Genomic DNA, 27,343 nt, shown 5'->3' with positions numbered 1-27,343 from the left:
GCTGGAGACCCCTCCGTGTACCAGTTCCTAAGGGCGCAGGCTCCTGTGTTTGCAGGACTGGAGCTGCTCGGGTTCTCATTCTCATGGCCCCAGTAGGATGGCATGTCACTCTGGGGGCCCTTCCTGGCCTTCCGTTGCTGCATTTTTCCAGGGAAGGGGAGTCAGGATTGGGGGCTCCCGTGACCTCTTTTTCCATCTTTTCTCCCCTTCTCTCTAGTCTCCAAGTGCAGTGAGATCAGGGCACCCAACCGCAGTCCTCAGGAGGGAGAAGAGCTATCAGTGCGGGTGCATGGGGAGCGTGTGCAGTTCGGGACAGCACTCACTCAGTCTCCCACTGCAGGAGCCTTTGCTTAGCGCCTTCTGGGTGCTGGTCATGGGGAGTTGGGGTGACTGAGTGCCTGCTTTCTTGGTTTGCAGACTGGCAAATGCAGGTTGTGGGGGAGGGTGTTGCTGCACAGGCTACAGGGGCTGGAGCAGCGTTGGCTGTCTGCTGACCCCCGTGGGTGGCTCATGATAGCTGCTCACCCTCTCCTCCCTCCCGTGCAAGCAGATATGCTTTTTAAAAATTTATTTATTTGAGACAATGGGAGAGAGAGAGTCCTAAGTCCTAAGCAAACTCTGCACTGAGCATGGAGCCCTACTTGGAGCTTGATCCCAGGACCTTGAGATTGCAACCTGAGCTGAATCCAAAAGTCAGATGCTTAACCATCTGAGCCACCCAGGTGCCCTGCAGATGTGCTCTGGGGACAGAGTTGGAAGAGTTGGAAAGGTGATTCTTCCCAGTTTGTCAGATGGGAAAACCTTGGCCCAGAAAGACACCAAAATCCAATTGTGTCATTCATGCAAAGCTTCAGGTGTGGCACTGCTTGGACACCTGCCTGTGATATGGTCCTGTGGGTGCCTGGGGTGTGAGAGAATGATTGAGCAGTGGAACCTCTGGGCCGGCCTAGGCTCAGCCTGCTCCTGGGTCGGGGTATAAGGGTTTGTAGGGTGGGAATGGAACTGGGGTATAGAGGGCCTGCTGGTTCAGGGGTCATCAGAATTGGACCCTCTATCCTGGGTGCAGAATGGCCGGGCCCTGCTTCCCAGGCAGAATAGTTGTGCCCTGAGCACTTGGGGGTCAGGAGGATGTCTGTGCCTTTGTAGAAACCAGCCCCAGACCCTCTGTCACCCTCCCAGGAGATGCTCTCCTCAGATTTTCAGGCAAATTAACAGGAACTTCAGCAAACCAACCATTTCCATTTGGAATTTAAATTGATTGTAGACAATTTTCTGACATGCGTGTCTCCTGCCATTTGCAAAATACACATCACGGGTCTCTTCTGGAAGCCTGGCTAGGCAGGTAGCATTTCCTCTGTCCCCAGCTGTCACCACAGGTTTCCAGGTTTGCTGGAACCAGGGTTGTGTTTAGCGACCCCAGAAAGAGTCCAGTGCTGAGAGGCCTGGTCCTCAGGTCAGTCTCGGGGAACCTGGGATGGCAGCTTGGGTAGATTCAGGGCCACCTGGGGCCTGTCACGTCCACACTGAAGGGCAGCGGTGAGCGTGCCTCATTCCCGTACCCATCCCTGGGAGGAGGCCATTTGCCGGGGCTCCTTCCTGCCAACCCTGGGCAGAAGATGAGTAGATGGCTTGGACATGGCTCTATCTGGAGGAGCTCACAGGCCGGAGTGGGGAGGCAGCTCTGGGAACACAGAGGAACTGGGAGAAACCAGGGAAAACGTCCTGGAAGAGGTGACAGCTGAGTAAATTCTTAAAGTATAAGTAGGAGTTTATAGGGGCCCAAGGGAGAGTTCTGCAGACTGATGTAACAGGGCATGCAAAATTATAAAATCTTGAAAAGTGAGGTGGTTCAGGTGTGGAGACAGAGGGGAATGCCTACTTCCTTGCTCTGGGTTTGGTGTGGATGGTGACTCACCCAGAATTGATCAGGAGAAGCCTTAAGAGCTCTGTCTGCTGTCTCTGCCTTGTGTTGTGTATCATGTAGCTGAGTGGCTTCTGGAAGAGGGGAGGAATCTGGGAGTGGTGGCGTGGGAATTCCTGATGTTCTTTTCCCTACTCGGTGATTCATTTCCTCATCTGTGAAATGGACTAAAAATTCCCACAGGTGGTCTTGAGTATGACCAGAGACCGGTGGGGACCAGCGGTGGCTCTCACTCTCAAAATGTCTCAGTCTACAGTGGTGGTGAGGTGAGCAGAGGCTCTGGGATGGGGCAGGAACTGTAGGGCCAAGGCAGGCAGAGGCTGGAGCCAGGTTTAGGGACAGGTTGGACTATGTGACGGGGTGGGTGGGCGAGATGGGCAGGAAGACTGAGGTAGAGGGGCGCTGCCTGCCCCTTACATTAACTGGGCTCAGGAGCTCGGGATGCCTGGGAGGTGTTGCTCCATAACTTCCCGACCGTCAGTTTTTCCGCCCACAGATACCCATCGGGCCTGCCGTGTGGATGCCCAGGTGAGCCAAATAGGTGTGGTCAGATGCTGAGAGAGTTCCCTGATAACAGGGCAGTGTGTGTGGTGGCTACATTCTCCTGAGGACACCGACCACCTAGACTGGGGGCTGGTTAGGGAAGGCCCCTGGAGAAGAGGTGTCCGGGCCAGACTTATTGAAAGGGAGGCTGTGGACAAGGCTGCGGCAGGTGCCAGGGCCCAAGTGGGAGGACCGGCCTGCCTCTGTAGCCCCTGCCCTTTGCCTTGACCATGCTGTCGGGGAGAGCACAGCACCTGCCTCTCCTGCCCTGTCCGGGCAGCCCTCCTCGAGGGTACAGGGATTGGGGAATGGGGAGGGTGCAAGCAGAGTGTGACCTGGAGTCTCCCAGGCAGGGTCCGGGAGATCCCATGACCCCAGACAGCAACAGGCAGAGGTGTGAGACACTTGGGTAGTTATGTGCTCTGGGCATAGCCAACCAACTTAGGAATTAAGCTTCCATGGGATAAAGTGACGGAGTCCAATTGCTCCCAGAAGTGCCCCACGCTGCCCCATCTAGGTCATGGCTGAAGTACACGGAGGATACCCTGACAGGCCCTGTTCCTAGCCCTTCGTACTACAGATCTTCGATTTACAACAGGGTTACCTCTTGGTAAACCCATTGTTAAGTTGACAATATCTTAAGCTGAAATGCATTTAATGCACTTAACCTACTGAGCGCCATAGCTTAGTCTAGCCTACCTTAAATGTGCTCAGAATGCTCGCATTAGCCTATAGCTGGGCAAAATCATCTAACAAGCCTCTTTTATTTTATTTTTATAGATGGATTTATTTATTTGAGAGAGAGAGAATGAGAGAGAGCCACAGCCACAAGCATGCAAGTGGGGAAGGGTTAGAGGGCAGGGGAGAGAGACTCTCTGGCAGACACACCGTTGAGCGCAGAGCCTGACATGGGGCTCGATCTCACGACCTGGAGATCATGACCTGAGCCGAAATCAAGAGTCAGACGCTCAACTGACTGAGTCACCCAGGTGCCCCTCAGAAAGCCCGTTTTATCATAAAGTGCTGAACATCCCCTGTCATTTATTGAAGAGTGGACTGAGAGTGAAAACCAGAATGGTTTAAAGGTATCGGGTACTTCCCTTGTGATCCTGCGGCTGACTGGGAGCCGGGGCTCCCGGCCCCTGCCCAGCATTACCGGAGAGTATCATACCACATATTGTCTGCTTGGGAGGAGATCAAAATGCAAAGTAAGGCTCTTGAATGCTTATTGCTTTCACACCATTGCAAAATTAGAAAAATTGTTAAGTCCCATCATTGTAAGTTGGGGACTGTTTATATTTACTCAGTCCTGTGATGTGGTTCTAGTATTTGCCCATTTTGCTGGTGTGGAAATTAGGCACAGAGCAGTTCTGTGTCTTGCCCAAGGTCACACAGCTCATGAAGTGGCAGAGCTTGTCTTTGAAGTTGGCAACCGGACTCCCCTGTCCTTCCTCAGAACCTACCCACTCTTTGTGTGGTCCCTGGTGTTTTGGGGGGCTTCCCTTCTGGCCAGGGAGGAGGGGCACTGGCTGTGTTGGCTCCATGCACTTTCTGGGACTGAGTGGGTTATGGTGGGAGGCATGGAAGGTATATGACTAGAGAGGCAGGGGGTCTAGAGGGCCGGGAGGGGTGTTACAAAGTAGCAGGCCCAGAGGAGATCACAAGGGGACCCTTTCCTGAGTTTCACGTAAGTCCCTGTTTCAAGGCACAGAAGCCCACTCTGCACCAAGGTGGCCCCTTCCCACTGGGTGTGCCAGTTGTGTCCATGCTCCCCACTCTTGCCTGGGGCACCCTTGGGCATGTAGAGGATCTGTAGGGGATGTACCCCTCTCCCTCACTCCCTTGCATAGTCATCAGGATGCCATTGTTATTTTGGGGGGTTGAAGATACCCCATATTCCGTATCTGAAGCCCTTCAAAGTCCCTCCTTGGGGTACCAAATCTTCAGAGCCATGAATTATGTCAGAAATTTGTGAGGAGAGGGGCTGGGGCAGAAGGGGACTGCCATGTTTATTTCCTGAGACTGACCCAGGTCTCTTGGTGGTGGTGGTGGGGTGTTGGTATGGCCTCCTGAGGTCTCTAAGCTCTGCTCTGAGCTGCAGCTCATGGATACTATTGTCCCTATAGGGCGCTGGGGACCCAGGAGGGTGACTTTGCTCTGGCCTTGGCTGAGCATATCCAGCTCCTGCAATCCCTCATATGGGCCCGACACCTGGCGGCTTCGAGCTTCCTGGCCAGGGTGTCAGGTGGAATTAACTGGCAGCAGGGACAGGTGGGTGTTGATTGAGGCTGATTGCTGGGAGGCAGCGTCTGCAGGCTGCACAGAGCTATTTCCAGCCGCTCCAATTGTATCAAGGAGCCTTAATCCTTCTAAGTGCCTTTGTGCTCTGGCAGCGTGGAGTGAGGGTGGGGGGCCAATGCCAGAGCAAGGTCAGCCTTCCCCTGGTTGTCTGCATTTCCCTTCCCTTTTACCCACCCATCTACCTGTCCATCTACCAGTCCCTTCAGGCATACATCCATCCGTCCATCTGTCCGTCCATCCATCCATCCATCCATCCATCCATCCTTCTGTTGTCATTCATTTCCTCTGTCCCTCAGGGTTCAGTGTTTATCTACCATATGCCAGGAACCATGCTGGGACCCAATTCCTAGGCCTTCCCTTGGCTCCCAGTCTAGTGTTGGGGTTAATGCACCGAAGCCCCATGATGGAGGGGAGCACGGCCGCCACAGGAGCACTGGCCTACCTCGGGAGGTGCCCTGTGCTGGAGCTGTGTCTTAGAGACCAAGCAGGAACTTCATGGGTGGGATGTGGGCTGACAGCCCTCCACGTTTAGAGCCAGCATGACCGAAGGCTAAGAGGTGGGAAGAAGGGCAGCAGAGAGCAGGAAGTCACCTGTGTGTGGCAGCATGAGGGTGGGGCTGGTGTTGGGGACAGGAGTGGCAAACTGGATGAGCTCACCAGGGTGTTGGGCCTGGCCTTGGCGTGGCAGGTCCCATACGGATGGGCATCCTTGAGGGCCTGAAGCAGGGTTTCAGGATGATTGTTTGGGTGAGAAATGGGCCAGAGGGGCAAGACTGGAGGCAGGAAGATGAAAGAAGGACCGTGAGCTTTGCTTCAGAGCCTTGCTCCCTTACTGGTGCTGGGGCCGCCTCTCTCCTCTCATCAAAGAATGTGGGCCGATCTCCTGGCTGGCTACCTCTGCAGGAGTTCATAGTTTCAGGCTTGAGGACTCCTGAGGTTCCTGAGACCCAGCCTCGACCCTGGAGGGGGGCCCTTTCGAGTGGATGGGGTACCACTGTCCTGTGACCTCTTTTGCTTGACCACACCTCTCCCCAGTTCTGTGTTCCCCTGCGCTGGGTCCCTCCTGTCACTCTTCCCCCACTGGGAGGAGGACCCACCGTGGCCATACTCGGGCCATGGGCAGCGGGGGAGGCACATCCCAGAGATGCCTGCAGGCCCGCATGTGCTGGGGGCTATTTCCCAGGAGCTCCCTAAACATAGCTTGGGGCGGCTTCTGCCTTGGATGTTTGAAACCCTGACAAGGATGAGCTGTGGCACTGGAGCCTGCACGGGCGGGGCACACAGCATCAAACAGGGAAAACAGCAAGGCTGAGGGCTGGCAGTTCTCCACGATTCTCTCTCTTGGTGACCTCTGGCATCCTGTTTCCTAATTAGTGCCGCAGACTGGCTGAACTCCGCACCGGTTGCGGGAGAGGTGAGGTCTGGTCACTTCTCTGCTGAGACTGCTCCCCGAGGTGCTTCTGGAAGGCAGGAGAGAGGAGGCTGGGTTGGACCCTGGGGTTCCTGCCTGGGGGAGGGGCTCCTGCTGCTGCAAATACCCCTGCTCTTCTGGGGAGCAGAGAGAGTGGCCGGGTGTGCTGGGTGGGCTCTGCCCACAGCTCCAGGGAGTGGTGGCTCTTCCGGTTGCTTTGCATATGCGTGAGGGGTGTGTGTGCGCGATGGCCAAGGATGCATAGGAAGGAGCAGAGTGATCCCCTCTTTCCCTGTGCATGTCTCTGGGAGTCTTCTGGGATGCCTGTGATGTGATTCTTCTCTTTATCCACACCCTCCCCTCTCCTGTTCCTAGTGTTTCTATCTGTGCTCTGTGAGCTCAGCTGCCCTGCTACAGGTCTGTAGAAAGGGCATGTGAGTCCCTGTGTGCTCGCCGTGGCCATGATGGTGCCAAGGTTGGTGTAATGACAGGCAGGTTCATTAATTGAAGGCTTCTCTGCTCATTAGGAATGTTCTCTATCCATGGATACTTAAAGTACTTCAAGTACAACTACCTCAGGCCCGGGCCATTTTTGAATTTTAATAAAGGGTCCTATCATTCAAAGAGGTATGGGACTTCCACACCCTGAAAGTGGGGTTTTTTTTTTTTTTTTAAAGATTTTACTTATTTATTCGCCAGAGAGAGAGAACACAAGCAGAGGGAGCATCATGCTGAGGGAGAGGGAGAAGCAGGCTCCCCATTGAGCGGGGAGCATGATGCGGGGCTTCATCTCAGGAACCTGGGATCATGACCTCAGCCACAGGCAGACACTTAACAACTGAGCCACCCAGGCACCCCTGAAAATGGATTCTTTAGCACAGGGTTCTGTGTCTCTCCCTGACAGCCTAGGGCCCCTCAACCTTCTTGTCTCTGCTTCAGGCCAGGCACCGTCTTGCATGCCTGGGGGGTGGGGGCGCTGGACAGCTTGGACCCTGCTGCCTCCAGGCCACAGCCAGTTGTTGACCCTCCTTCCTTACGAGAAGCAGTACTTTGAAGGAGAGTACAGATTGCCCTGAGCAATAATATAGTCCTCGTCTGAATATGAATATGCATAAACACTATAAATATTTGTAATTTTCAGCCTTGCACGGTGCCTCCCTTGGTCCTACATCCTTCTAAAAACCATTCAAGAAGTCAACTGTTTAAGGCCAAAAGATGTCATGACGGCTCTGGGCGGCCACTCTTGCCTCTGCCTTGGCTGCAGAGATGCAGGAGAGAGGGGAGCCCAAGAGCGCTGCTGGGATCTCGGGTTTGGGGCTTACCTGGGGCCCTGGCCAAGTCACAGGGCACATCCAGCTCACCCGCTGGAGCTGTGAAAGGGACTGGGAGATGGCACCCCCTTCTTCGTCCCCTGTGCTCCTCATCAGGATCCTCGGCTGGAAAGCCTGACCCTAGCTCTGTAGGGCAAAAGCGATACTCGGTGTGTGCGGGTAGTCCTCGGCACCCCCACTGGATCTAATGCAACAGTTTCATTCTCTTCTTCATAAAACAGTCCACAGGCACCTGTACCTCGGGGATCCTGCAGTGACCTCGACCGTTTGGTGGCCGAGTCAGGGTGATCATTCAGAGTGACAGCTCACCGTTTGGTGGCCAAGACAGAGGGAAATCATTCAGAATGACAGGTGCTGGGCTGAGGGGAACTGTGTGTGTGTGGTGGGAGGTAAGAAGGTCCCAGGAGGCTTCCTAGAGGGGAGCATGCTTGAACTGAGCTCAAGGAGCAAGGGGAGGTGGACAGGGGTCTTGGGTGTTGGTATGATGTTGGTATGATGTTGGCTAGTGCTCTGGCTGTGTTGAGGGAGTACACCTTGGGTGCATAATGAATGTCAGCTTGTTGTCTCCCCAGGTGAGGTCAGGGCCCCTGGGGCATGGTGGAGGCATGGGGGTCAGGTACAACCTGGGGGTGGGATCTTTGGGAGGAAAGGGCTGTGTCTGACCTATTTGTGTGTCACGCCCCGCCACCACGGGGTCGTGTCAGAGCAGAAGCAGCCATGCTGGGAGGGCCCCGGGCTGGGCTGGTGGGGCAGGGTGACCTGGGTATGATCATGGGTCGGGGTAGGCTGCAGCGTCCCAGTGCCCACAGCTTCTTGTATCGCCCTCTGCACATCTCAAGGCTTTGAGGTGGAAAGATCATCTTCCTGTTATCTGTGTGGGGGCATGGGCAGCTGGGGTGGGGAGTTGTGCTTCTTTCTAATGAGGCTCTGCCCAGGTAGGTGCTGATACTTAGTCTCGAGCAGGACCACCTTCCTTCAACCAAAGGTTTAAATAGATGCAGAAAGTAGATTTGTTAGTCTGGGTATGTTGGGAGTGTTGGGGTGTGTGTGAGAGGGTGGGAATCTGGGCGTTCAGGAAGAGGGGGAAGCATGCTGGAAGATGGAGCCCAGTTTGTGGGATATGTGCCTGGAATGAGAGCAGGAAGGTTTCCCTAATTTCATTTTTTTAGGTGACTTTGAACATCAGTGTACTGCTTGCTGGTTGTTGGTCTTTACCCGCTGGTTCTTGGTCTTCACCTGTTGGTCCTTGGTCTTCACCTATACCACTGGGTTTGTTGGGAATGTGGGAACAACAGGATCAGCAAAGTCAGACTGCTTGAGTTTGAACTCAGGCTCCATTGTGTGACCTTGGGCAAGTGACGTGGCTCTCTCTGAGCCTCAGTGTCCTCATCCGAAAAATGTAGACAATAATCCTTCCCTCAGAATTGTCAGGCAAGGGCTCCTGGGTGGCTCAGTGGGTTAAGCCGCTGCCTTCGGCTCAGGTCATGATCTCAGGGTCCTGGGATCGAGTCCCACATCGGGCTCTCTGCTCAGCGGGGAGCCTGCTTCCCCCTCTCTCTCTCCCTGCCTGCCTCTCTATCTACTTGTGATCTTTCTCTGTCAAATAAATAAATAAATAATCTTAAAAAAAAAAAAAAAAAAAAGAATTGTCAGGCAAATCCAGTGAGATCCCCCAAGGGATGCTGCCCTGAGCAGAGCGGTTTGCTCAGTAGGTTAGGTCTTTTCCTCAGCCCATTTGGCCCACAGTATCGCTGTATCTCTGTGAGGGGACTCGGTGTGTGGTTGTCACTGGCTCCCATGCCACCTCAGCCACATTTTGGAGAGCAGTCTCAGGCCTGGCAGAAGGCCGTCCACTTGTGTGGGACTGTGGAAGAGAGCACTCTTGCCCAAGTGTGGGACTGCCTTTCCATGGGGTGGAGGTCCCTGCTGAGGAGAGAGTGCTGAGGCAGACCACAGAGTTCAGATAGCTCTAGATCCTCCCAGAATCATCCAAGCCCAGTCAGGGGTCTGGGGTGTGGGGCTGCCTGCATGGCCTGGGAACTCAGTGCAGAGGAGCCTGTGTGCATGTGCGAGGCCGTATGGGTGTGTGCATGCTTGTGGGGTGGGGCCTTTGGGGGGACTGAGCCCCAGCCCTCCAGCTCCCCATTCATCTTCCGGCGTGAGCAATGGGGGCTGCATCCTCTCACCCCTTTGTCTCCTTGTCTCTGTCTAGCAAATTTGTCTGGGCAGAGGAGGGGGGCCCCTGCCTTCCATGGCCAGGGCAGGTCCAGAGTTGGGCCAGACGTAAGCCTATGGAGCCTTGTAGGCCTGGGCATCTCTGGGGAGCCTCTTTCATAGCCAGAAAATGCCCAGAGGGAGTGCTAGTCACAGTGAGCACATATTTTGTTGGTTTTTTGGAGAAGGAAGGGCAATTTTCACCTGTTTTCGGAGCCTTTCTGCCCCAGTTTGCTGCACCGTAGCACCCTCCAGAAGCAGACCTGTCTCACAGGAACATGTGGCCAGCAGCAGCTCACCCAGGGGGCCTGTGCCAGCTGAGCTTGCCCTGCAGACGGAAGTGGCCTCACGTGTGCCTCCACCTGGTGAGAGCTCTGTTCTGTGTGTGTGCCCCTGGCACTGCCACCTTCTGCTTGGCTGAAGGGGAGGAAGGGGGTACCTGCTCCCCTTGAGCTGAGCTCCAGGGAAAGGCTTGTGTACTGCGTGTGCCTGCTCGGACTTGGAGAGTTTCATGTTGCAGCTCTGTAAACCCATGATGTAAGCCTGTAAACCCAGGCTTACACCCTCGGTTCCCCTCAGTGATCTGAGAGGCCATCAGTCTGAGTGACGGGCCCCCTACACTGAGGGTCTACCTCGAGCGCCCATGCTCCATGTGGTGAGGTTGGCTCTCCTCTCTCCCCCCGGCTGCCAGCTGCTTTGGGGTGTCTGCATCCCTCAGGCTCAGCCTGTGCCTCCAGTGGCCTCCATGGGGTTTTCCATTAGGGGCAGAGGTGGGGGAGGGGCCCACTGTTGCTTTCCCAGCTCATCCACTCTCCTCTTCCAGCTCCTTCCCTGGCATTCCGTCCTCTCTCCTAGAGCTCTTTGAGCCTCCTGGGGCTTCGCAGATGCTGACCACAGGCCGAATGGCTGGCCTTACTCCCTCTAGGGCTGGAAGGCACGAGCTCCCATCCAGCCCTGCCCTTTGGGCCCTCAGCCCAGGCTTGGGTGGGCAGCCTGTGCCTCTCTGGAGGCCTGAGTTCTTGGTCTCATACTAGCCAGGGGGTGGGTTGTACCTGGGAAGAGACTTCACATTGCCAAGCCTCAGCTGTCCCCTCCGTAGAGGGGAGTGTGGCGATTCTCTTCTGGGTTGTGGGGGATGTGAGGCCATGTGCCACTAGTTCTGCTCGCTCTGGGGGTGGGGGAGAGGAAGCCTGGGCTCGGGGTCTGCCTCCTTGCTTGCCCTGCCATTCTGTGCTTCTAGCTGACTCTATCCCCTGACCTGTAAGGGCCCTGACAGTCCTCACTGTCTCCTGTACCCGCACTCCCCAGCCCTGGCCCTTGGCAGGGCAAGGAGCAGGAGGAGTCCGCTTAGGCCTCGAGTCCTCTTGCTGCATCCTCACTGGGGCCATTTTTCCAAAGGCAAGCTCTGAGCTGGCCTTGCCTGTGCCCAGGAGCCCTCCAAGTCTTCTTTGTGAGATCAAAACAAAGTCCAGCAGCTGAGCAGACAAGACCTCTGCTCTGAGCCCCCCATCCTGTGTCTCCCTCACTCCTGGTGGGTCCACTGATGCCACCATGTGCCTGCCTTGGCTCATGCCATGTTGCCAGGGGCCTAGCTGCTCTCTTTCTCTTGGTCCCCCTTTTATTTGCATTCCGTCCCAGCATCAGCGGCTCTGTCCTCTTTGAAGCCCCCTTGCCATCCCGGGCTGCGTGACTTCACGGCCACGCCCCTCTCGCCTGACATCCTTCCAGGGACACTGAGCCACAGCATCCCGGGCCGTGCTCCAGTGCCCTCTCCACATGGCGTTTCTAGAACCTGGGCCCAGATCTGCATCATCTCATTGTTCCTGGCGTGGGTGCATGGTAGGTGCTTGGAGAGATTTGTCGTAGGGCCCCGGGGGCAATTCGATTGCCCAGTAGGGAGGCTCTAGTTCCCAGTCGGTCTTCTCATGGCAGGAACGGTGCCAATGGGAAAACTGAGCCCCACTGATTGGGTTTCTCTTAAGTTCCTCTCTGGTTTGTGTGAATTTTGTTGTATTGTTTTTCGATTTTCTCCAAGCATCTGCTACTGTGAAAATTTTCATTATCACTGGCAAGGATTCCCTCTCATCCCTGCTGGCTGCAGGAGATTTCTGATTTCTCTCCCAGTCTGCTTCAAAGCACCTGGGAGCCAAGATGCCTAATGTCCCCGGACCAGCTGGGCTTTCGCTCTCGCATCTCAGGAGTGAGCCTCCTGTGACTGGGTTCAGCAGGCCTGGCCTGTGTCCTAAGGGCTTTGCCTCCATTCCCTTGGGATGCCGGGCTGGTGCAGCCGGAAAAGCTGCCCCTGGGGGCCGGGCTAGCACCAACACCAGCACCAACTCCTTTTCTTGAGAGACTGTCAGGAGGTGGCTGCTGGGAGCAGAGGCACCTGCATCCTCCAGATGCATTCTGGAAGAGTAGCACCGTCTCTTCTGTCTCTTCCGTGTTGGAGGCTCTGTGTTGTCATGACGGCTGTTAGGATGATAATGAGGTGATAGACGTCAAGGCCATGCAGGGCTTTGGGGTGAACGAGAGAAGCAGCTGCAGGCTTTGGCATGTCCCACCTCAGCTGGGTCCTGCCCCATTCAGCCCCCGCCAGCAGAGCTGCACCTGGGCCCCCTGCTGGGGAGATGCACACGTGGGCCCAGGGTGGCCAGGGCCCTCACCAGCAGCCTGTTCTTGGACCTGGCTGGGCTGCTTTCTTCCCTGGTCTTAGCTCACTCCTCACGCAGGCGCTCGGTTAGTCGTAGTCACTGGCGGGGGCCAGATGCTTTCTGGGTTCGAACTCGTTTGAGGCTTGTTCGTATCCTGTGGCGTACGCACTGTGGATTTTGTTTGCTTGGTTAAATGCATTTATCTGATTTGAAATCACTTTGGTAAGGCCATTTTTAAGGTGGGGCATGGAGAGAGCAGGGATTGCCCAAAGCTACTCGCAGCTGAAGGCACAGAGCGGGGATGTGAGTGTGGGTAGTTCAGCTCTGGAACCTGTGATCTTCCCGTGGGCTGTTCCATCTCTCTGGGAGGGACGGAGTGCTTCATTTTTGTTTCAGCCCCCAGTGGGCTGGACAGCGGCCTGCCACCTTCCCCTATGTCATTGGATGTCCTCTGCACCAGTGTGTGCTTGGTTGAAAAGGAGCTGGGAGGGAGGGTGCTGAGCACCTGATAAGTGAATGAATGATGAACGTGGGAACAGACGCTTCCCAAGGGGAAGGAATTAGCATCGGAGAATTGATTCAAGATGTATTTTGTGCCAGAGGCTTTATTTTTACGTCTTGTGTGTAATGCGGGTGCTGTGACCCATTCCTCCTTGTCCTCCTCCTTTAAAAAATAATACATGGATGTCCTATAAAGAGACTGGCCCAGGCTCCCGGATGCTAAGTGACAGGCTAAGGCTCCGGCTTTGTGGCTGCTGCCTCCTGGGAGGAGTCATGGGCTGAATGGAGCAAAGTTCATTTGTAAGACACAGGTCAGGAATCTGCCCCCCCCCCCCCCCCCCCCCCCCCCCCCCGTTGTGTTCACAGTCAGCTGTGGGTTTGGACCAGTAAGTGTGGCCACCAGCCTGCTGGGACTGCTCCATGCAGAGAGCGTGACAAAGATGTGGAGAGCCCCGCTGGCTCTGGCGGTGTGCTCAGCCCTGTCTGCCACAGCTACCTCCCTGGCTAGGTCCCAGACCCCCGCTCCTGCCCTCACCCTGGGTGCTGTGTGCTGAGGGCTGTGGGGAACTGTGTGCAGAGGGGTGAGAGGTGTGAGTGGGCTAGCCTAGCTGGCCTTTTCCCTGGGTCTGGCTGTAAGGTGTGGGGCTGGATGGCAGCCAGAGGAGGGGGGCAGCTAGGCTGAGCAGAGTGAGGGCCGGGGTGGGGCTGTGGAGGGGTGGCACCTAAAGGGGGTCCACACACCCTGTTTGAGGGACATCGTGCAGGTGGCAATGCTGAACTCAAGGCTTCCTTCTGGAGGGCCAGTGCGGCCCTCCCAGTGATAGAGTCGGGGAACGTGGCAGGATGGACGAAGGGCTTCCCTGGGTCAGCAAAGCCCAGAAGCTGGGGTCCAGTGGTGGGGATCCTCCCCTTGAGAGGGGGCTATCTCTGCCCACTCGGGGGGGGGGGGCTTTGGCTAGTGCTTCAGGACCGGGCTCCATTGGGAGATAGACCAGGGCATAGCACAGTGGGCTGGATCCATGCCTGCCTGACCTGCTCGGGCTTGTGGGGTTTGTGTGGGTGTCCCTGTGGACATTCACCCTAGAGACAGACCCACGGGGCATAACAACCTGTTGCCCTGAGTGAGAGTGCCATCTTAGGCTGCCCCTGTGGTGGTGGGTAGATCAGGGCCAGCATATGTCCATCCAAAATTGGCCTGTTGTTGCCTGCTCCCCCAAGGCCTCTCTGGGTGTCTGTCTCAGACTTGGTGCCAGGGACGGAGAGGTCTTTAGGGGACTCAGTCCAGGGTGTGACAGAGACCTGTGAACAAACAATGGTGCGCTCTGACTGTACTTGTGTGTAAAGCAGGGCCTGTGGTGTCCTAACTGGTGGAACAAGTCCTCTGGAGAGGAAGAGGCATTTGAACTGAGTCTGGAATGCTGAGTTTCTACCAGGGGAACACAGATGATGGAGATGTGAGCCTGACACAGCAGAGCCTCTGGTATTCCTGCTTTGTGTCTCAGAGCCTAGACGTTGCCTCCTGGAAGCCTCCTGGGAGGCCAAGCCGCAGGAATAGTGTGGGGTCTCAGAGCTGGAGCTCAGAGCTGGAGCTAGGCAGGATGGGGACTTTTCTACACCCTCTCAGCTTTCTGGAAGGGGCGCTGGCTGAGAGATGACACTTGCTCCTGGAACACTAACCCCTTATGTGTGTGGTCAGAGGAAATGGGGCGCTCAGGACCTAGCTGGCGGGTATCCGTGGGCCAGCTTATACACCCAGGGTGGAGATTGGGAGTCAAGGCATACACATGGGGCTCTGTTCCTCTGGGACAGTCAGCCCTACTAGGGAGAGAGGGCATAGGCTGGTGGGGGAGAGAGATTCACACGCACACGCACATACACACACACACACGCATGCACTCTGAGAGAGAACTTAGGCTGAGGCTCAGAAAGTGAGAAGCAACAACAGGGGAATGAGAGAGATGGCCAGAGAAAGCTAGAAAAGTCAGACATAGGTTGAGATGGGAAGGGAGATCCAGTAGCCTCCCTGAGTCTCTGTTCCCCGTCTGAGAGGTCTACACTAGGCCTGGCAGGAGCACTTAAGCCGGGCGGGTCTGGTGATGGGACAGCCTTGGCTTTGGGGAGACACATGCAGGTGGAAGGAGGGGAGAGGCACATGTGAGCTGGCCTTGGGCAGCCCAGGGATGTGGGGAGGGCTGAGGTCAGGCTCTGGGATCTGGCCTCTTGGCGTACATCCAGCCTTGGCCTCTGGCTTATTCCATCTTCCCAGCAGCCCTAGAGGTGGGGACAATTATTAGCCTGTTGGTAAGTGAGGGCTGAGGTTCAGCCCAGCTGAAGTGACTTGCTTGAGGGCACATAGCTCTAGCTGGGGCCCTGCCTGTCTCGTGGGTCAGAGGCAGCTCAGGGTTTGAATCCAGGCTTCCTTTTGACTTCGGGCAACACCCTGATGTTGGCTCTCTCCTCCTGTCAAGAGTGGGGTAGCAGTACCCACTTCCCTGGGGAACTGTGGGTTCAGCAATGAGGCGGATGGGCCGGGCCCCCTATGGCGCCTGGCGGCCATCTGTGCACGGCTCCCGTCTTTTCTGGAGTCCAGAGCAGCAGAGTGGCTGTGTCCTCACCCCCAGTCCCTCTGGCTCTAAAGGTGAAAACGCTGTCTTGCCTACCTTGGAGTATCTAAGCCTGTCCCAGCTGCGGCCATACAGGATGCCCCTTGTCCCTGAGTGCATGTCCTGGGAACGCTGAACTCCCTGTGCCGCCAGCTGTCCCCTGCTGTCTTCTCTGAGCCAGGCTGCCACCTGGGCTCAGGACCTGAGCTGTCCCGCCTCCGAGGCCCCGGGAGCCGGCGCTCCTCAGAGATCTGGGTGCGTCTCTCCCTTGCCTCGTCGACTCCCAGACAGCACCCTTGCTTTCTCCACAGTTTGCACGGTCCCTTTCCCACCCCCATACCGTCTCTCCTTCTTGGGCAGAGTTAGAGGAAGGGAGTGTCCCTTGGCCCCCGGGCTCATCTCTGCAGAGATTAGATTCTGGAGCCAAGTCCAGGAGACCCCAGAGCCCACAGTCTTAGTTCTCCCCGTGCTGCCTAGGGCTAGGCTTGCGCCAGGATGAGACACACTTTGCCGTTGCCCCGTTGCCGACATGTGTCCCATCCACGGATTCTGTGGGGGACTCGTTCACCTTGGGGCGCTGACATTCCCAGCTCTTTGTCCCTAGGCATCTGTGCGTTCACTTCCTCCTTCCTGTCCTGAACATCTTCTCATCATCTCTGTATCAGGCCCTGGACCTGCAGTAAGCTGTGAAACTCAATCTTGAGTTTCGCTATTCTTGGAACCTTAGGAATTAAGCATGAAGTCCAGTAATACAGACTTGATAGAGAGGCTAAAATACTCTGACCTCCAGGGAAAGGGAGGATTAATTTTTCTTAGCATGGGAAAGTCGAGGAAAGTTCCATAGAGAAAGAGGCACTTGGGATGGGTCTTGGAGGAGGAAGAGGAGTTTAGTGGTGGAGGAAGGGCATTTTGAGAAAAAGGAATCAGCACGTGTGAAGGTAGAGGTTGGGAGAGGGGCATGGTGATATGAGCACAGAGCTGGGGGCATGTGGGACAATAGAAGGGTGCCATGCTGGTGTGTGGAGTTGGGGGACCCTGGGGGACATCTCACAAACTGGACTCCCAGGTGATGGGGAGCACGGCAGGAATTTTGGGGAGCATGTTTGGTTGTTGAACTTTGGTCTGCAAAATGGGTGAGAGAAAGAAATGCTGGGAGGCAGGGAGACCAGTAGGCTGATGAGAGATGTGGGCAGGAGTAGGGAGTGGCATTCAGAGGCTGGGTTGGGGGGGGGGCCCAGGAAGAGAGCTCTGGGCTTGGATTGCAGAGAGAGCTATAGGAAGCCCCTGGGTGCACTGCTGCTTTCGAGGTTCTCTGAGTCTCCCAGGACTTGTCACTGTCCTGATTTAACTTCCACGGTGTAGGCTTTGTGTGAATCCAGCCCGGGAGCCCAGCGTTCCATTGGCGGAGCAGTAAAAGTCATTAACGAGGAGCTGGAGAGCTATAAATAAGGCAGCACGATCCCACCCCGTGTTCCCTGTGTTTCCAATCTGTGGGAGCACGGAATCAGTTTTGATTCATTAATTGGCATAAGGATGAGGCCCCAGAGATTGGCATGGTCCTGCCAGCTCTTCTCCACCCTCCTGCTCTGCTCCCTGTGTCCTGCCTGCACCAGCTGCTCACTTGCCTCAGGCTACACTCCAGCATCCAGGGGAACCCTCTGGAGCTGCTCCTGTTGGTCACCTGGGCTGGGTGGGAAGGGAGGCTGCAGGGGCATGGGCGCTCCCAGCCTGGAGGTACTTTGGGGTCTTCACTGACTTCTCTCTCACTGTTCCCTTGGCACTGTCTAAGCGCTGCGTGAAGACTCTCCAGATTTGGGGACGTGGCTTCCCTTTTGGGAGGGCATGAGTATCTGGGCACCTTGACAGGTTTGAAAACTCTGTCTCACCAACGAACTGTGGATGCTAGTAGTGCTTTTCTTGCAGAGTTGGTGGGAGTCTTAAACAGCTTGTTGCTCTGCTGTGCTGTGCTGGGCTGGGCGCTGGGCCAGTGGCTCAGAGGGTAAGCGGAATGCCCGCGCTTTTGCCCATGGGCTCATGGGTCATGAATGAGATGCCTGGCGGAGACCACACAAAGTAGTCCACAGTTGCAAATGTTGGTGGATGGTATGCAGGCAGAGTGCAGTAAGGGAAACTAAAGGTCATTGAAAGTTCTCTCGTGGGTGTGACGGTTACCCACAGAAACCCAGAAGGGGAGCCAGCCACCGGCTGCAGGAGGAGCTCTGCAGACCAAGGGAGATTTGTGGAGACCTAGAAGCAAGGAGAGCTTGGAGTATACCTTAGTTAGGGCATGAAGGCCGCTGCCTGGGACACAGGGTATGGGTGTGGGGTTGCAGGTCTGGTTGGGAGCGTTGATCTTATTTTAAAGCCAGAGGGAAGTTAATGTGGACAGTAAGCAGAGAAGCACAGCTTATTTGGTGTTCCACGAAGGCCATTGCGCTGTGGCGTGTAGAGTGGAAGGCAGGAAATGGATCAGCGGGGAGGCTGAGGTAGGTCGAGGTGGGGGATGTCATGGTGGTTTAAACCAAGGTGGCAGAGGGAAGTTGACAGACCCAAGACTTATTTACATATTTTATAAAACATCCAGGACTTGGTGATGGCTTGGATGCAGAGGGTCAGGGAGAGAGAAGGGTCAAGAACACGTGGTGGATAGGGGTGCGCCGTTTGCTGAGATCGGTGACCAGAATAACCACCTTGCTGGGTGCATGGGTCTCTCTGGCTCTCCACCGTTTGCTCACAGCCATGGAGCAGGGGGAGGGCAGTTTGACCAGCCGGGGGGACTCTCACTGGGGATTTCAGCAGCTGTGCTACCTAAGGAGAGAGCGGGGCATGAGGTTGTTTGCAGGAGAGTGGCTGGAATGATGGCCGGAATGACAGCTGGACAGAGCCGGAATGATGACTGGACAGACGCTGAGCTGAGAGGAGCGGGGAGTGACGGCAGGCGGAAGCTGCTGGGAGTGCACGATTTAAGTAGGTCTGTGGGACAGGATCCACCAGAGGGCAGGAGGTGAGGCTCTGCTGACTCTCCTTTGGGGTGTCCTTTGCTGGTGAGCAGCGAGGGCAGGGTCAGCATCCTGTAGGACCAGAGCTCTAACCTCTGCCTTTGTCTGGTGCTGCCACCCTTTCCCCCCATTTCGTGGTTTTGTTTACCTTTTTAAGTGTCTTAATAAAACATGAAAAAAATATTTATTCTTCCTAGATCAATAATTTACTATGAGTTATGACAATACTAAATTTGGTCAATTATTCATTAACTATAAAGTATTTATAAATGCTACCTTAATTTAAAGCATTAGCCCTTAGAATTCAAATATTAATAAAGCCGGTGCCTGCTGAAAGGAGGAAAGGAAAGGCACAGATAATGCGGGTGGCTCTGGGAGGGTGAGTGCTCACGGCTGTTAAGGAGATTAGAATAACGAGTTGTCGCCGGGAGCCCCACTTAGGGGGCAGGCAGAGGTGCTGGACCCCCGGTGAGAGACAGACTGTTCCTTCTGGAGGGCAGGGCTAAGCCCCGGGCTGCCCAGAGCCTGGCTCTCCCTTCTGTTGCCTGCTGAGACAAGCAGAGTCTTGTCAGGCTGCTCTGGGCATGTCTGCTTTGACCCAGGTGGAGTGGCCTCTTTTGCCTTGTCCATCTGGAATATGTGGGATTCTTGGAGGGAGGACAGAGGCCAATTAGCGCAGGAGGTTAGGGGACCTTGTCCTCAGAAGTGCAGGGCCCACATGGTGGATCCCACCATACCAGGACCACATCTGGTCTTCCAGAAGGAGCAGGTGTGAATGTGCAGGGACTGGGGGCGGGCGTCTGGTGGAGGGGAGGCCGGGGTGGCTGTGGGCAACATCATTTCTGGGTGGTCTCTTCCAGCACAAGGCCTCTGGGGCTATTGCTTGCCCCCATGAGTCTTGGTGCCTGGAGTGACCTCAATGTCTGGGGGCACCTCTCTCACCAACAGCGTCCACTGCGGGCCCCTAGTGACTTGATAAAGCCAAGGGTTTGCTGTCAGCCAGGAGAGGCCTCGTGCCCACTTGCCAGCTCCTTCCTCAGGGCTTGCGCTCAGTGTGGAGCTGCCCTCAGAATTTCTTTCCAGGGAAGTGCGGGTTACAGCAGCCCAGGAATCCTGGACTGTGTCCCCTACTGGCCACTGTGTCTTCCAGGACTGGCTCTAGAGGCTTCTGGTCATCTGCTTCTGATACTCTCTTTGCTGGTTGTTCTTTGGCTGTGTGGCCCTGGCTGAAAGGCCAACCCTCTCTGTGCTTCAGTTTTCTCACCAGGAAATCAGAAAGCTCAGGTGGAATGAGCGTTACAGAGAGCCTATCTGTCCCATGATGTGGCCGGTGCTGTGCTTGACATGTCCTACCCCGAGGGTCTCGTGTCCGGGAAAGCCTGGATCAGTAGGATGGCATCTCAGGGGACAGTGGCGGGAATGGGATTGTGGGGCTGTCCTGGAATCCTGGCAGAGCTCATGGGTCCTCTCCTTTGGGCCCAAGCTCGAGCTCTGAGCACTCTCTTTCCCCCAGTTCCTGGGAAGCCACTGGGCAGTGCACAGACCTCTACAGAGACCCTCTGCTCTCCCAGGCCGCCAAGCATGGGGAGGGGGCTGGAAGCTGATCACATTCATCTCTGCTTTTTGCTTTCCCAGCTGATGAGCCACTCTCAGGGTGCCCTTATCAAGCCATCAAGCCTGCATTCTTGCAATCAAGAGAGAGAGCCGCTTTATGACCACATGATATTGGAGGCAAAGAATGGTAACTAAGGCTCTTATCTTGTAGCAAGCCACAGAAACACCTCCAAGTAAAAGAGGCAATGACTCTGGTGGCTTCTGCATCCCTACTGGGTGTCAGACAGTGCAAATGGCTCTTCACACACCGAGACCCTTCTTGGAACATGCACAACAGCTCTGGGAGGTGGTGCCATCATCTTCATCTGACAGAGGCCCAGAGAGGGCCAGCACTGTCCAAGGACCCACAGCATGTATGTGGCAGGGCCCAGATTCAGACCCCGGCCAGGGGACCCCAGCACTGGGGTTCAGCCCCTCTCCCTACAGTCTGGGTATGAGTTGTATAACGTCCATTCCCAGGAATGAGCACACAACCTTGATTAAGCTAATAGCTGATTTGGCTTTGATCTGATGTATTTTGATCATATTATTTTTATGTTAGGAGCCTCTAAATAACCATCATTTCAACTGTGCCCCAATTAGCAGGCCATTCATAACAGATTGGAAATTGACTGGCATTGGGTCTCTCCATTAGTGCCTGGGCGAGGCTTCCAGCCTTAATCACCCGCCCTGTCCCTGAGGCTGGTGGCCTGAGGAGCTTGCATGGTGCTGCAGGTGGCCGAGGGGCAGGACAGCCAGCCCCACCTCTGCAGGGAGGGCCTTCATCAGCAGGGGTGAGGTCCCTCTCTTTCTTAACTACTCTTTCTTGGGATCCTGGGCGTGACTTGGGTGGGGATATTGATGGGGTGATGGGTGTGCCCAAGGAGAGTGGCAGGAAGCTGATACCTGTTTAACTTCTTTCTTGTGTACGGCAGGGGCTGGGATTTGCTATTCATGTTTTTTTTTTTTAAATTTATTTTTTTATTTATTTTCAGCATAACAGAATTCATTATTTTTACACACACCCAGTGCTCCATGCAATCCGTGCCCTCTATAATACCCACCACCTGGTACCCCGACCTCCCACCCCCCGCCCCTGAAAACCCCTCAGATTGTTTTTCAGAGTCCATAGTCTCTCATGGTTCACCTCCCCTTCTAATTTCCCCCAACTCCCTTCTCCTCTCTAACTCCCCTTGTCCTCCATGCTATTTTGTTATGCATGTTTTAAGTCAGTGCTGCCAGAACTCTGCTGGGGAGAGATTCTTACACTCATTTAATAGGAAATGGGGGCTCAGGAAGGAAACATGCCTTTAGCCACAGCCTGCTGACCGGAGGACCCTTAACCAGACCTGTGGTTAGATTATAGGGTGTCTTCCATTGCCCTGGTGAGCCCAGGTCCAGCCAAGAGGTTGGTGTCCCTGGCTACCAGCAGGATGGGGCAAGATGACCAGTCAGGCAGTTGTTCCTTGAGCATGTTCCTGCTGCCTGGCCCCTGTCTTTGTCCCACGGCACCCCTCTCTCATGCTGGTCTAAATCCTCTTTCTTCAAGGCCCTGATGTCACCCCTCTCTGAGCTCAAGGAGCGTCATCTCTCCTTCATGGGCTGGATTGTGCAGTCTGTCTTCTTGGTGGGTCCAAACCCCTCAGAGTCGGGGCTTGATGTTCTCTTGCTCTTTACTCTCCTCCAGTACGCAGTGCAGGGCTTTGCACATAGTGAGGGGGGTGGGTACTGAGTGTATGTATGAAACATGCAGGAAGGAAGGAACCAGTCTGCAGGGAGCAGTGGGTTGCATGCCCCAGGTGGGGAAACTGAGGCTCAGAGAGGTTCAGAGACTTCAGAACTGGTGTATATGGAGCGGGTGCAGGTTTTTGCCCCCAGAAGTCAGGTGGTGACCTGGGAGGGCGTTGGATGGGGTGGATGACAGCTGAAATGAGCACCATCATGGGTGTCCTGGGCTGGGTGTCTGGACAGCCTTGTATCCCTGTGATGTCAGGTCATTTTGTGTGATTACTTCTTAGAGGTAGAAATTCGGTGTATTGGGAATGAAGAGAGTAGGTACAAGAGAATAAGGAGGAATTCATTCAGCATCACAGCGCCTTGCTTTTCTCCTGCCTTTTGGTGATTTCTCTTGCCTTTTCCCCAAGCATGCTTTTTGCCTAACTGCAGTCCTGGGGAGCATATCATTTTGTGTCCCGCGGTGGTCACTTAGCTGCTTCTCAGAAGTCTTTTTTAAACTGGATTGTGTCTCAGTTCAGCCAGGTCCCTTATCGCTTTTTTTTTCCTCCCGGCCTGTTATCTGGAAAATGGACGCGAAGCCACCTGCTAAACACAGGTGTCGTGAGAACAAAATACACAAAGTTTTCAACAGTATTTGGCACGGAGAAAATTCTCACAAAATAGTCCCTCCTCCTTCATGGCTTCACTACTTACCCATCACCGGAAGATGATTTTCCTTTTCTCAAAGAATTATCTGTTCACGACTCAAAATTTTGGCAAAATAGAGAAAAGACGGAAAATCAGTTCAGGCCTCTTCTAAAATGCAGTCACTTTTAGCATTTTGCAATATTCTCTTCAGGTCTTTCCTTCATGTGTGTTATTTTATTTAATTGATACAATAAAATACATACAATTTCGTATTATTTTCACATAACTTTTATGACAAGCGCTTTCCCATGTTACTGTATTATTTTCATAAGCAATTTTAAAGGCTACGTGTGCTTTCAACAAATGGAGCATTTTTCCTAACCACTCCCCTATTTGCATCTTTTTGATTGTGAGAGATATTTTGAGAGTATGGATCAATGTCCTCTGAGTGTTTGGGGCTCTCAAGCCAATCCTATTCTTTGGATACTGCCTAGAGTAGAATTATTGACCCAAGGGCGTGAAAATGTTAAGGCTTACTGTAACCTTGCACTGGTCTCTGCTGGGGAATGGATTGTGTCTAGGGAAGGATGGTGAGCAGGACAGGCGTAGCCCATGGCCGCCTGGAGTTTGTGGTCCAGTAGGGGAGACAGACAGTTACACCAGCCATGCATTGTGCCGGGATGGGGGAAGTACAGGGTGCAGGGGGAGCTCGAGATGGGAGGTCCTTAGCCAGACTGATGATGTGGAGTCTTGAGGAGTGAGTGTGAAGGTTCAAGACGCATTGGCGTCTCCTCCCCCCGCCCCTGCTTCCTTCCCCTTGGACTTGTTTCCCCTGCTCCTGGTCTCCTTCTCTCAGCCTCGTCGGAGACGTTACATAAACCCAAAGGCCCTCCACCGCAACAACCGCATTGTCAAAAGTTGTTGAGAAGTCTGCCGTCTGCAGCAGATGGCCTGCTGACATTCACAGGCTGTGTTTTGAAGTTGCATCTGCTTTCCCACATTCCTCCGTCACATAAGCCTTATTAATAAATGTTTACTTCCAAACTGGTGCAGTGGGTTGCGGTGTCGGGATGGGCATCTTTCTATTAATTGGTCTGATGTCCCCAAAAGATGCAAGTGTGTGGCTGAAAGGGGCGTCCCTTGCGGTTCCTGGGTGACTCGTGAAGATGAGCCGTGCCGTGCCGCGGTCCTGGCCCAGGCTGCTGGCGCCTCCCTCCCTCCGGCTCTGCCTCTGCCTAGCAGCGTCTTCCTTTGTGATTATCAGCTTTTGAATAATCCTGGGCTTCTGGGCACCTGCTTCATCTGGGGTTTGACTCCATATTTTATGATATAAATCAGGTGGACTTGGCCAGAAGACCTAGCGTTTCTTTCTTTTTCTTTTCTTTTTTTGTTTTTTGCCTGCAACCTGAGTCCTCTGGGGTAAGTGTCTCCCTGACTTTCTAATGTAATTCATTCCCTTCAGCCCCAACCAGTTCGGTTCAGCCAATAATCATGAAGCACACAGTATATTCATGGCCCATGTCTTGGCCTTAGAGATACACAGATCAACAAAATGTGTTCTTGGCTCTTAAAGGGCTCACAACCCGGGTGGGAAACAGAATGGCTAATGGAGCCGCTGTGACGGTGTCTCAAAGCAGATGTGGGTTGGATTCTTGTCCTGCCATCCCTCCTTGAGTAGCCCACAGCAAATGATTTTGCCTTCTCCTGGCCTCCATTTACTCCATTTACTCAGCTGCGGAATGGGTGTAAGAACATCTAGCTGGCAGGAGCCCTGAAAGTCTTAGTAGGACTCCGCATGTGAGAGCTGCTGGCCTTGCCCGGGGTGGTTCCCAGTCTCTGGAGGGAGGCAGCATTTCCTGGGGGTCCCCCGGGCGCGAGCTGCTAGGCCTGGGCCCCGCGGATCAAAGTCAGTGCGGCTTTGTCTCCAGGCTGACCTCTCCCTCTCTCTCCCCTCTCTCCCCAGCCTGTGACCTCATGACCCAAGGGATTCTGGCCTTGGTCACGTCCACCGGCTGTGCGTCTGCCAACGCCCTGCAGTCCCTCACAGATGCAATGCACATCCCACACCTCTTTGTCCAGCGCAACCCTGGAGGGTCTCCGCGCACTGCCTGCCACCTGAACCCCAGCCCCGACGGGGAGGCCTACACGCTGGCCTCCAGACCGCCTGTGCGCCTCAACGACGTCATGCTCAGGCTGGTGACAGAGCTGCGCTGGCAGAAGTTTGTCATGTTCTATGACAGCGAGTATGGTGAGTTGGGGGCCGGCCGGGGTTTGCTCTGGGGCTCCTGGGAGGCACCTTGGGCTCTGGGAGCCCCTCGAGCCAGGCCGCTGCTATGACGGCCAAGAGCTTCAGGGTGGGCTGGGTGTACACGGTGGTGGGTGGTCTGGGTGGAGTGGGTCTTGGGGTTGGTGGGGCCCAGCCTTGAGCTTGCAAATGGGGGGAGAGCTGCAAAAGCAGATCTGTAGACAGGCACGAATGTTGCCTAGCAACAACACCTTATCATGATAGCTAAAGTTTGAATCATCTTAGAGTTTTCAATAAAATATTAATAAACTGCTGGCAGGGATCCAAAGGGCTGCACGTAGGTAGCGGCGGAGGCTGGCCAGCACAGTCCTTTCAGAAGACCCCTCTTCAAAGACCGTCCCTCACACTGGACAGTCACCTGACCCTCCCAGCTCCCTGGTCTCCCCTCAGTGTCAGGGTCTCAGGCGGGGGCAGAGGGCAGGGGTGGGGAACCTCCACGGTCATAGGACCAGTCTGGGATCATGGGGGTATGGATGGACACAGCTTTTCTGAAGACCTCCCAGAAGAAAAAAAATAAAATCTGTTGGTTAAAAATGCACAAAAAAATGGGCTTTGGAGAACTAGTTTTAGGTGTTCTTATGGCTGTCCTGTGAAAGGCCAGTCCTAGTCCTAAGATGAAATGGTTTCCATGTTGTGTGTTTTTATAAAAAAGACTTTTAATTTTGAGATAACTGAGATTCCTGTGCAGTTATGAGAAATGGTCCAGAGAGATCCCGCGCACACATCACCCAGGTTCGCGGTGGGCAATATGTGGTGTAACTCACATGATACCACAAGGAGGACTTGACGTTGGTGCGATCCCGAGACCTTTCCACACTTCTCTGGTTTGCGGACACTTGAGTGTGCGTGTTCACATCTGTGCAGCTTTATCATGGGTACATTCTTGTGGCCGGAGTCGGGACACACGGCGGTGCCCTCAGCAGGATCCCTGTGCCCTCTTTACATAGCCACCGCCACTCCCATTACATGTCTTTAAAGGGTGGAGGGGTGCTGGTAAGGGTCGGCGGCCCAGCGGTTGGGGCCAGGGTGCCATGGGTGGGCCCTCAAAAGTCTTGCCTCGTCTCTTGGTGAAATCATTCCTTTGCCAAGAATGTAACTAGGAAGAGAAGCCAGCATATGTTTGCATTTGCCTAAATATTCTGCGGCTCTAAGACTGGAAAGTTGTCCTCCACTCTTGAGCAAATATGCTGTTTGGAGTCTTCCAGAAGGAATTGGAAGAGCAAACAGTCACTGGGCCGAAATGAAGATGAGGTGGTGATAGAGACAAGGGTGACCCGAGGCTCCAGGCACTTGAACTAGAGACTGGCTGGCACCTGGCCTCTCCTTCCCATCTGCATTCAATCCCTGGCACTGTGCGGGGTTTGGTGGGGGGTGCTGGAGGAGCTCACAGGGCACCTCTCAGTGCCTCGGCCTTCTCTGAGAATCTCTTCTACCGATGTTTCAACCTGAGCATCCAGTGTGTTCTGTGGCTAGCCGGTGGACACCGCCGGGGCTGGGTGCTGTGGGACTGGGTCCGCACGCCCTCCGGCTCCCTTCTTCAGACGTCTTTGCTCTCCTTGTGCTGTGGTCCATAGAAGTTCTTCAAGCCTTGGTTCTCCCCAAGGCCTGGGAGGGGGGAACTCTAGCCACAGGAGGGCGGGGAGCAGCTCTGTGGCCTGCCCACCCTGCCTGGGCTCCTGTAATTCTTGTACCTGGTGAATGACACCTGATGGCACTTGCTTCCCTTCTTTCCTGGGAGCTGCTCTCACAAACACACGTCTCCCCCCGCTCAGCCTGCTCTCAGCTTGTCCTGACCCACTCATGAGGGCTGATTGCTGCCGAGCACTGACTGTCACACCAGGCTACAAGCTCCAGGAGAGTGGGCCACTTACTGTTCACTGCTGTGTGCCTGCTGCTGAGCACCGTCCCTTGCACGGAGAAGGGCCCAAGAAGTTGTCACTGTGTGAATGAGTCCACTTATGAGGATATGGGGTTTTCAGACAATTTTCACATAAGACAAAGGAAGAATGGGAAGAAAGACAAGGCACCTGATAGTCTCACCTCTGAGGTCGGGGAGGTGGGCTAGGATCTTTCATTCTGCAGATATATTGCCCTGCCCCTTTCCTCTCCTTTTCTGACCCAGAACCTCCAGTCAAACCAAAAGGTGTGCCCCCTTTTCTGACATGGACGCTTTTGCTACCTTTGGTGGGGTTGAGCTTAGTTCTCTCTCTCTCTCTCTCTCTCTTTCTTAAGGATTTTATTTATTTATTTGAGAAAGAGAGAGAGCGTGGCAGAGTGAGCATGAGCAGGGGGAGGGGCAGAGGGAGAGTGGGAAGCAAGATCCCCACTGAGCAGGGAGTGTGAGGAGGGGTTCAATCCCAGGAACCCCCAGGAACATGACCGGAGCTGAAAGCAGACAATTGACAGAGACACCCAGGTGCTCCTTGAAGTTAGTTTTCAACCAGCCTGGACCTTATCAGTGGTTCCAAAAAGACATAGGGTGACTGATAGCTTTCCTCTAGCAGACAGGCAACTGGTAGGACCTCGAATGCTGTGTTGAGAGGGATGCCGAGGCTGTATTGGCTCAGCAACAGAAAATGCCATGGTTGCTCTGTGAAGTTTCCGTG

At 54.6% G+C, this 27,343-nt stretch overlaps 1 protein-coding gene across 2 annotated transcripts in view; it reads left to right on the top strand.

The window, feature by feature from the left end:
- Positions 1-27,343, top strand: part of GRID1 (glutamate ionotropic receptor delta type subunit 1) — a 682,834-nt gene that overhangs the window by 126,627 nt on the left and 528,864 nt on the right. For both annotated transcript variants that reach the window (XM_032312358.1, XM_032312359.1), the window contains exon 3: positions 24,396-24,680. In XM_032312358.1, coding sequence (XP_032168249.1) covers positions 24,396-24,680 — 285 coding nt within the window. The remainder of the gene's footprint in view (positions 1-24,395; positions 24,681-27,343) is intronic.

Source organism: Mustela erminea, chromosome 14, assembly GCF_009829155.1.
Source record: "Mustela erminea isolate mMusErm1 chromosome 14, mMusErm1.Pri, whole genome shotgun sequence".
Classification (NCBI taxonomy): Eukaryota; Metazoa; Chordata; class Mammalia; order Carnivora; family Mustelidae; genus Mustela; species Mustela erminea.
Note: the sequence above shows the minus strand (reverse complement) of the source record. Positions and strands in the feature narration are given on the sequence as shown.